General features: G+C 37.6%; 1 protein-coding gene across 1 annotated transcript; it reads right to left on the bottom strand.

Annotated features, from left to right (window-relative positions):
• Positions 1 to 5,352: 5,352 nt before the first annotated feature.
• LOC101544496 (olfactory receptor 2T1) lies at positions 5,353 to 6,384 on the bottom strand. Its single transcript, XM_004622521.3, has one exon. It carries the CDS (start codon positions 6,307 to 6,309, stop codon positions 5,353 to 5,355), a length of 957 nt encoding a protein of 318 aa, XP_004622578.3. The 5' UTR covers positions 6,310 to 6,384.
• Positions 6,385 to 10,690: the final 4,306 nt, after the last annotated feature.

Raw genomic sequence — 10,690 nt, 5'->3', positions numbered from 1 at the left:
ATTGTAGCGCCATTTGTTTATCTTTGCTTCCACTTGCTTGATCAATGGTCTTTCATTTTTGAAGTTGCCTTCAATTTCAAGTTCATATTTATTTCTTATTTATCAAAGATTCGATCATAAGAAATATACATCTTTCTTGAAGAATGTGACCCATGGAGATAAGGGGCAGAACAAAATGAAGTGAAGTTGAGAACAAGGAAAAAGATTGTTTTCCAAAAAAGGCTGGACCAGTTGTCATTCCACTAACAATGCATATTAATGAATTAAATAAGATATAAATCACTTTTTCCCTCATTTGTACCAGCACTGGTTCTTCTTATTCTTTTTGATGTGTGCCAATTTCTGTCATGTGAGTTGATATCACATTATTGTTTTGACTTGTATATCCCTGATGATTTGCGATGTAGAGCATTTTTATTCATGTGCCTTTTGGCCATTTGAATTTCTTCTTTTAGGAACTTTCTGTTCATTACTTCTCCCTATTTTTGATGGGGTTGGATGCTTCTTTTCTTGCAAAGTTCTACCAGCGTCTTATATATCTTTGGCATTAACCTTTTATCAGACTGATATTGGGTAAGTAACTTTCCCATTGCATGGGCTGTTTTTTTTTAATTTAATAGTTTATTTTTAATTAGTGAGTCAATGTGAGGGTACAGTTACAGATTTATACATTTTTGTGCTCATGTTTCTCCCTTACAAAGTTTGATAACCCATCCCTTCACCAGTGCCCATTCTCTACCAAAAGTAAACCCAACATCCCTCCCCCCCTCCCCAGTCCTGTCTCCCCCCACCCCACACTGCCACTATGGCAGGGTATTCCCTTTTGTTCTCTCTTTCTGATTAGGTGTTGTGGTTTGCAATAAAGGTGTTGAGTGGCCATTGTGTTCAGTCTCTAGTCTATATTGGGCCCTCATCATCTTTCCCCCACATGACCTCCAATCTCATTTTACTTGGTGTTCCCTTCTCTGAGTTGCCCAGAATGAGAGACCAGCCTCCAAGCCATGGAGACAACCTCCTGGTACTTATTTCTACTATTCTTGGGTGTTAGTCTTATAGTCTGTTATTCTATAGTCCACAGATGAGTGCAATCTTCCTATGTCTGTCTCTCTCTTTCTGACTCATTTCACTTAGCATAATACTTTCCATGCTGATCCACTTATATGCAAACGTCATGACCTCATTCTTTCTAACAGCTGCATAGTATTCCATTGTATAGATGTACCAGAGTTTCTTCAACCAGTCATCTGTTCTAGGGCACTCGGGTTTTTTCCAGATTCTGGCTATTGTAAACAGTGCTGCGATGAAAATATAAGTGCAGATGTCATTTCGACTATACTTTTTGGCTTTTCTGGGATATATTCCCAGCAGTGGTATTGCTGGGTCAAATGGGAGCTCAACCTCTAGTTTTTTGAGAATCGTCCATATTGTTTTCCAAAAGGGCTGAACTAGCCGATATTCCCACCAGCAGTGTAGAAGGGTCCCTTTCTCCCCACATCCTCTCCAACAGCGGTTGCTTTTGTTCTTTTGGATGTGTGCTAGCCTCTGCGGTGTGAGGTGGTATCTCATGGTTGTTTTGATCTGCATCTCTCTGATGATTAGTGATGTAGAGCACTTTTTCATGTGCCTTTTGGCCATTCGTATCTCTTCCTTGGTAAAGTTTCTGTTCATTTCTTCGCCCCATTTTCTGATGGGGTTGGATGTTTTCTTCTTGTAGAGTTCAACCAGTGCTTTATATACCCTTGATATCAACCCCTTATCTGATGGGTATTGTGTAAATATCCTTTCCCATTCTGTAGATAGTCTTTGTATTCTGGTTGCTGTATCTTTTGCGGTGCAGAAGCTTTTTAGTTTAATGTAGTCCCATTTGTTGAACTCTGTTTTTACTAGATTGCTTAGTTCTGTGTCACCTTTGAAGATACCTTTATCTTCAATATCCTGGAGGGTTTTGCCTACCTTGTCTTCAATGTACCTTATGGTTTGTGGTCTGATGTTGAGGTCTTTAATCCATTTTGATCTGACTTTTGTGCATGGTGTCAGATCGAGTTCTAAGCCCATTTTTTTGCATGTGGTTGTCCAGTTGTGCCAGCACCATTTGTTAAAGAGACTTTCCTTGCTCCACTTCACATCTCTTGCACCTTTATCAAAGAATAGATGATCATACATTTGAGGTTGTGTGTGGGGATATTCCACCCTGTTCCATTGGTCTACAGTTCTGCTTTTTTTCCAGTACCATGCTGTTTTAATTGTTACCGCTTTGTAGTAAAGTTTAAGGTTGGGGAGAGTGATGCCTCCCATCATCTTTTTGCATGGGCTGTTTTTGTATCTTGGTCACTTTTTTTTTTTTGAGATGCAAAAGCTTCTTAAATTAATGTAGACCCATTTGTTATCTTTGCTTCTACATTTTTGGTCAGTGGTATTTCATCTTTGAAGATGCCTTTAGCTTCAATGTCATGGAAGGTTCTGCCTATGTTTTCCTTCATGAACCTTATGGATTCAAGTCCGATATTGAGGTGTTTAATCTATCTTGATCTGACTTTTGTGAATGGCATTAAAATGAGGTCTGAGTTCAATTTTTTTTTGCAGATAGCTGCCCAGTTTTCCTAGCACCACTTGTTGAAGAGGCTTTCCTTGTTCCATTTCATATTACTAGCTCCTTTATCAAGGTTAAATGAACCTATAGTTGAGTGTCTGTGCCAGGATATTTGACTCTATTCCTTTGGTCTACGGGTCTGTCCTCATTCCATACTATGTCTTCATTCCAATCCTATACTATGCTCTTTTAATTACTACCACTTTATAGTACAGATTGAAATTGGGGAAGATGATTCTTCCCATCTTCTTTCCCCTAAGAATTGCTTTAACTATTCATGGAGGTTTATTGTTCCTATGAATTTCATGAGTGTTTGATCCATCTGTTAAAAAAATGACATAGGTGGGGCTGGAGCGATAGCACAGTGGGTAGGGCGTTTGCCTTGCACATGGCCGACCCGGGTTCAAATCACAGCATCCCATATGGTCCCCTGAGCACGGCCAGGGGTAATTCCTGAGTGCAGAGCCAGGAATAACCCCTGTGACCCAAAAAGCAAAAAAAAAAAAAAATGACATAGGAATCCTTATATGGACTGCATTGAATCTGTATTGTGCTTTGGAGAAGTATTTCCATTTTGATGATGTTAATCATCTCAGTCCATGAATAGGGTGTATATCTCCATTTTTTTCATGTCCTCTTTTATCTCTTAAAGTAGTGTTTTTTACTTTTCTTTGTACAAGTCCTTCCTTTAACTTTTTTTAGTTAAGCTGATTCACATGTACTTGATTTCAGAGGGACATATGTCATGGGATTGTGTTTTTATTTTTACTTATTTTATTTTATTTTATTATTTTCTATTTTATTTTATTTTTTGTTTTTTGGGTCACATCCGGCGTTTCACAGGGGTTACTTATTCCTGACTCATGCACTCATGAATTACTCTTGGTGGTGATCAGGGAACCATATGGGATGCTGGGAATCAAACCTGGGTTGGCCATGCTCAAGGCAAATGCTCTACCCACTGTGCTATTGCTCCAGTCCTCCAGTCCTGGAATTGTGTTTTTAATACCTGTTTCTTCTCTTTCATTATTTTATATAGGATTTTGGGGTCTTGATTTTCTATCTAGCTCTATTGCTATACAAACCTATTATTTCTAGGATCATCTGTATAGAGTATTTAGGATTTTCTAAATATAGTACTGTGTCATCTGAAAATAGTGGAAGCTCGACTTCTTCCTTTTCTATTTTAGATACACTTTATATCACCAGGAGTGATCAATGAGTGCAGTCAGGATTATCCCTGAGCACTGGATGTGTGGCATCCAATATATGGTGATATTAAAATTGTAACATTAAAATCTCATAGTTGAAATAGTTTAAACAGTCAAATCAAAATATAAGCGCCAGAGAAATAATACAGAGTGTAGGAATGTTTTCCTTCATGTGGCTGACCAGGGTTTGATCAGCAGCAACACATAAGAGTCAAATGGTCACCTCCAGCATCGATTTCTGTGCACAGAGCCAGGGTAAACCCTAATCACTGAATTGTGTGCCCCATTTTCCCCCAAACATAAAGACCAACAACAACAACAAAAAAACCCATCCCAAAGCACCATTATTTCAAGCAAAATGTTATTTCTAAAAGGCACTGTGTACAAAGAGAGCAAGTCTGTTATGGCTGTTTTAAAATTCATAAAAATGCTTATAAAAGAACAAGAAATTATGGTGGAGAAATGACACAATATATTAGAAAATACCCCATTCTATTTTTAAGCATTCTATTATATTTCCCTTCTTTCTCACGAGTGCGTGTTTTTCTTCCATACATAATTAAGCCTTTCATTGGGACTCTGTTTTCTTCCTCTTCAACTGTGACTTTATAGCAAGACTGTGACTGCATATCAAGGACATACATCTACACTACTAGGATTCCTAAAACCTATCTTTTCCCTCAACTTTTTACATATTATATTTACTAAAATGCCCAGACTTTTTTTAGTGTGTGTCGGGGGGGTTAAGACTATACTCTGCGGTGCTCAGGGCTACTCCTGGTTCTACAAGAGAGCAATTACCCCTGGCTGGGCTCAGAAACCAAACTGGATGCTGGGAATAGAGTCCAGGTTGACCATATACCAGAAAAGTTCTCTACTTGCTGTGCTATCTCTCTAGCCCCTAAAATACCCAGGTTATTTTAACACATTTTCACTTACATATTTAATCAACAATTCAAATGAATATACTCAAAGAGCACTGAAATCCTCTTTAATCTTTCAAAAACATATAGAACATCTTATTTTTTCAGATCCAACACTTAGGGGTATTTCATAACTCTCCTGTTTTCCTCATATGCTGCATTCCACTAATAATCAAGCTCTAGCCTTTATGTTTTAAATATTTATCACCAGTTACAACACATCTTCACTACTAAAGTAAGCTAGAAGAATTTTCATCTTCATGCATGATAAATTTCTAAAGGTATATTTATTTTAATGATTTTCCCAAGTTCATTTTTTATTAAGTCAGTTAAAGTAATGTTCTTAGTGTGTTAGTCATGATATAGGTATTCTTCATTTAGAATCTCTCAAAGACTGTTCATTGTAATGCAACTTGTTTCTATAGACACCAAAGTCTTTATTTTGCATACATATGAAAAGGCATAAGAAAGGAAAGAATAAATAAATGAAGTTTGTCTAAAAGGACATTTATAGGGACATTTTTCCCCTTGCATAGTGGTACCCTACTCTCAAGATTAGTCCATCTTTAAAAATATAATCACAGTATCCACAGAGACTCTCATTTATCTACGTAGGAAAAACCAGTAATCAAAAATCATCCCCTGAAACTCTTTGAGTACCTTTGAACCTGTTCAGTGTCCTCTTTAGAGCTCCAGTCACATCCTTGTTCCTCAGACTATAGATGAGTGGGTTCAACATGGGTGTGACAATGGTGTAAAACATCGAGAAAATTTTGTCCTCTAATGGTGTGTGGTAAGAATGTGGTAGCACGTACATGTACATTGCTGCTCCATAGAACAAGGTCACCACTGTGATATGAGATGAACAGGTGGTGAGTGCCTTTTTTTTCCCTTCCACTGAATTCATACGATAAACTGTGGTCAGGATTTGGACATAGGAGGCAATCACCATAGAAAAAGGGATCAGAAGCATCAAAACACAGCACACATACATGATTGTCTCATAGAGAGATGTGTCTGCACAGGCCAGCTTCAAAACTGCAGGCAACTCACAGAAGAAATGGTTAATTTCATGGGAGTTACAGAAGGGGAAGCTCATGGCCATGGGGGTTAGAATGAAGCCATCCAGTGAGCCCCCAAACCAGGAACCTAGTACAATCATCCAACAGACTCGGTGGTTCATGAGGACAGGGTATCTCAAAGGGTTGCAAACAGCCACATATCTGTCATAGGCCATGAGACCAAGTAAAAAAAATTCAGTTCCCAAAAGAGTGAGGTAGAGGAAGTTCTGAGCTGTGCACCCCGCAAATGAGATGGTTCTTTGGTTCAGCATATAATCAAATAGCATCTTAGGCACAATGGTGCTGATATACATCATGTCAATGAAGGAGAGGTGACTGAGGAGGAAATACATGGGGGTGTGGAGCCGGGAGTCACTGTGAATGAGAAAAATCATGATCCCATTGGCTATTAGAGCTGTAAAGAAGATGATAGAAATGATGGCAAAAAGAAGACCTGAAATATCTTTTCTATTAAACAATCCCCTGAAGGTGAAGTCTGTAGAAGATATGTTGTAAGTTTCCATCAGTTCCACAATGTTGGTGCTGTTGCAGTGACCTAGAATCTTCCAAATTAATAGATTATAGCAGCAGAAAATGATTATAACAGTACAAGTTTGATTATAATGCTTCTAAAAGTTTTCAGAAAATCTTTAAAGTTTTTCTTGATACTTTAGTACTAATGACTAACCATCAATACCATTCATTAGATATAACCTGATTCTGGGTCTATATATATGTTCGTGTGATCATGTTACATTAAATGTGCTTAAATCAGCATTCTAAAATGCATTTATGTTATAATCTGCATCACCACGATATTTAAACAATATTGATATATATGTCAATGTTCTATCTTATATTTTGTCTTAAATAAAGATACAAACCATTTGGACCATTTCATTGTATATATAGTGAGTTTTTCATTGATGTCAGTGTATTAATGTTACAGATAAAAATTGTATTGGAGAAAATGAAGTGGGCAATGGAAGCTACTCTTACCCACAGGTGAGTCATTTAATTTGAGACTATTATTTAGTGCAATAATTCTAGTACTTTTTGTTTAATTTTAGGGAAAAAACAAAACACCATGTTTTTAAAAATTGAATCACCATGAGATAGAGAATTACAGAGATGTTCATGATTGGGCTTCAGTCATACAGTGTTCCAACACTTATCCCTCAGTCACCAGTGTATTTTTGTCAGCAACACCAATATCCCCAGTTCACTCCTGCCATCCCAGAGTCCCCTCCCTAGTCTGCCTCTATGGCAGGCACCATTCTGCTCTCTCTCGCTCTCTCTCTCCCCCTCTCTCTCTTTCCCCCCTTTTGGGCATTATGCTTTGCAAGGCAGATACTGAAAGGTTATCATGTACATCCCTTTACTTTCAACACTCACTTCTTGTCCAGAGTGATTATTTCCAACTATTATTGTCATACTATTTTTTAATTTAATAACAATATTTTGTTAATATAATATATAATTAATACAACACAATAATATTTAATAATATTATTTTTGTCATACTATTATACATACATATTATTTTCAACTGTTATTGTCAACTATTATTGTCATACTCATGCACTCAGGAATTATTCCTGGCGGTGCTTGGGGGACCATGGGGGATGCTGGGAAATGAACCTGGGTTAGCCGAGTGCAAAGCAAATATCCTACCCTCTGTGCTATTGCTCTAGCCCCTAATTTCTGGCTTAAAAAAAAACAGCTTTTTTTTTTATATTATGAGTGAAATGGCAGAATCTCTTGTCCCCGAGCCTGGCTGTCTTCATTCAGGCCCCTCGGAGGGGGTGGGTTGAGTTTCCTTCCCCACCCTGAGCAGAGCCTCAGCAGCTGAAGACCTCTGGAACCCAGCCATAGCCATGCTAAAGGCCCCTCTCTTCATTCAGACGAGCCTCATGAATGAAGGAACCAGCAGAGGAACCCAAGTGTACAGGACCTGGGGCTGAGATCTCCAAGCCTGCTCGGATCGAGACTGGGCCTCTTCCGCCCAGATCCCCCATTTTTCAGTAGCTAGGCGGTCACACCCAGAAACTGCACCTGCCACTGTGTAATTCCATCAATGACCAACATCTAGAGACTGTAAAACCAAGGAGACATCTTATAGCCTAGTTCTCCCTTTCAGAGAACCTGGCAAGCTACTGAGAGTTTTCTGCCCGCATGGGAGAGACTGGCAAGCTCCCTGTGACATACTCATATGCCAAAACCAGTAACAATGATGGGTCTTGAATGAGACCTGAAAGACCCTGAAAGAGCCTGACCCTGAAAGAGCCTCCAGTACAGCACCATTGGGAAGGATGAGTAAAGAGAGGTTTCTAAAATCTCAGGGCTAGGACGAAAGGAAATGTTACTGAAACCGCTCAAGAAAATTGACAATCAACAGGAGGATGATGATGATTATCATACTGGACCCTTCTCTATCTTAAGTACCTTACACCTGTGGTAACTTCCAACCACTGACCCATCCTCCTACCCCTCTTTTTCCTGGTCTTGGATATTAGCAACCCCACACATGTCACACAGGAGCATCAAAGAGGAAGGTACAAATATCCTTAAAGAAGAAAGAAAAGATCACCATCAACTGAGCTTTTCCAGAGTCCTCAATGAGACTATCAGTGAGAGAGGGACATTGATAGTACGCTGGAGGGATCCACCTTCAGACTACCATGGGCATCATAGGAAACAACACAGATCCTCACCAGGAGGAGTGGATGACGATAAGAGCGCTGAAGACTCAACAAGGAATACCCGTATACATAACCTCTCTGATAAAGAATTCAGAGACAAAATGGTGACACTGTTTAATGAGCACAAAGAAACACTGGAACTGACATCCAATAAAATACAGAAGGATATGAAAGAAACAGTGGAGTGGACTGTCAATAAGATATAGAGGGGAAATGAAAGCAGAAATAATAAAACTACAAACAGACATCAATTTAAATGATAATAAATTTACATTAAAACTATGACTAGAATTTAGATGCTTTATCATCGGCAGTTAAAAATCCTGAGAAATGTAGCAGGGACATTCATATTAAGCTCTAGCTCACTAATAATGATTGAATCAGTATTTTTCTATCATTATAAAAATATGAACATTTTAGTGACTTGTACACAAATAATAATTATGAAAATTATAATACCAGTTTAAAGAATATATTATGCCAGATGTTGCAATTTACTTATTTAGTTTTACAATAACATCAAGTAATAAGGAATTTAAGAATGACATAATTAGGCCTCCTGACCTTGTTTCTACTGTCCGTGGATATTAGTCTCCACAGACAGTAGTTGTCTTATATATATATATATATGTATATATATATATATACGTATATATATAGTGCTGTTTTTATATACCAAAAATGAATACAATCATTCTATAAAAGTTTGCCACACGTAGAGGGGGGGCAGTTAGAATAGAAAACCGACCACTATGATATTGATAGCTGGAGTTGGAAATGATCACTTTGGACAAAAATTGAGTGCTGAAAGTAGGTCAAAGGATATACAAGATAACCTATTAGTACGTCTAGTGCAAACAATAATGACCAGAAAGGCAGGGGAGAGAACAAAAGAGAGAGAGAAAGAGTGAGGGATTCTGGGGCAGAGAGGGAGGATGGGGGTGTTGGTGGAGGGAAACTAAGAACATTGGTGGTGGGAAATGTACATTGATGAAGGTATGGATATAGGAAAATCCTATAACTGAAACCTAATCACAAACAACTTTGTGTATCTCATGGTGCATCAATAAAATTTTTTAAAAAGAATGGCATAATTGAAAATAGTGTTCCAATATTTTCACAAACTGCTAGTGTCAGAAATTATGTATCAACAGTTTCAATCCCTTCTGTGTTCTGTCAGAGTGTAATTATATGAACACATTAAATTTTTGACTACATAGGATCATTAATGAGTCTTGTTCATTAGTCTTAATTATATCTTGTGTATTGTCAATACTTGTTAAGTGAAGGAGAGACCTTGGGTGGGGCTAACAGAATTAATTTTATTTTAATGTTCTGGTTTTTATTGTTATGAAATAATTAAGCATAAAGAGTATACCATCTTATATTGGTATATATAATCACTGTCACTGTCATCCCATTGCTCATAGATTTGCTTGAGCGGGCACCAGTAATGTCTCCATTGTGAGACTTGTTGTTACTGTTTTTGGCATATCAAATACAACATGGGTAGCTTGCCAGACTCTGCCGATACTCTTGGTAGCTTGTCGGGCTACATAAAAAATATTAAAAATAAAATACATTATGTAAAATTATATCACATAGATGAATACAATGAGGACAGATAATTTTTAATAGCCAATTCTGCTTTTCTGCTGTTTTCATTTTCAATTTTAGAACTTTGAGTTCCGGTTCTCATAAGTTTGCTTAATATCACCTTCATAACCTTACTTTTTTTTTTCTTCACTAGATATTTCATTAGTAAACTAGTTCAAATATGCATCTGGGGCCGCAGTTGAAAAATAGTCACTTCCATAAGGAAACTGGAAACCAAATACAACCCTTATCTACCAAACACTGTAGTTCCCTCAGCTGCTCTTCAACATGTGCTTTATCAACTGTGATTTTATTGTGAAATTTCAAAATACCTGGGTTTTACTAAGAAAATATTTAAAGAGGAATATGCAGGAACTCCTATATGATTCACTGCATTGCTTAATTCTATCTAATATTTTGTTTTGTTTAGACGAAAGTTCAAACTGCTAAGTATAAACATTCATTTCTCAAAAGCCTTGAATTGACTGTTTCATTTTCCTGTACCCTACCTTGTTTAAACTCCTTAACACACACTCCTTGTGTTTTTTTCCCCACGTAAACTATGTGAGTGGTAGATATTAAAAACTAATATGATGGCTCCCCACCT

This window comes from Sorex araneus, chromosome 6, assembly GCF_027595985.1.
Source record: "Sorex araneus isolate mSorAra2 chromosome 6, mSorAra2.pri, whole genome shotgun sequence".
NCBI lineage: Eukaryota > Metazoa > Chordata > Mammalia > Eulipotyphla > Soricidae > Sorex > Sorex araneus.
Note: the sequence above shows the minus strand (reverse complement) of the source record. Positions and strands in the feature narration are given on the sequence as shown.

What these genes read in the sequence shown, in the direction of transcription:
- LOC101544496 (XM_004622521.3), bottom strand. Translation starts at nt 6,309, where the DNA reads ATGGAAACTTACAACATATCTTCTACAGACTTCACCTTCAGGGGATTG.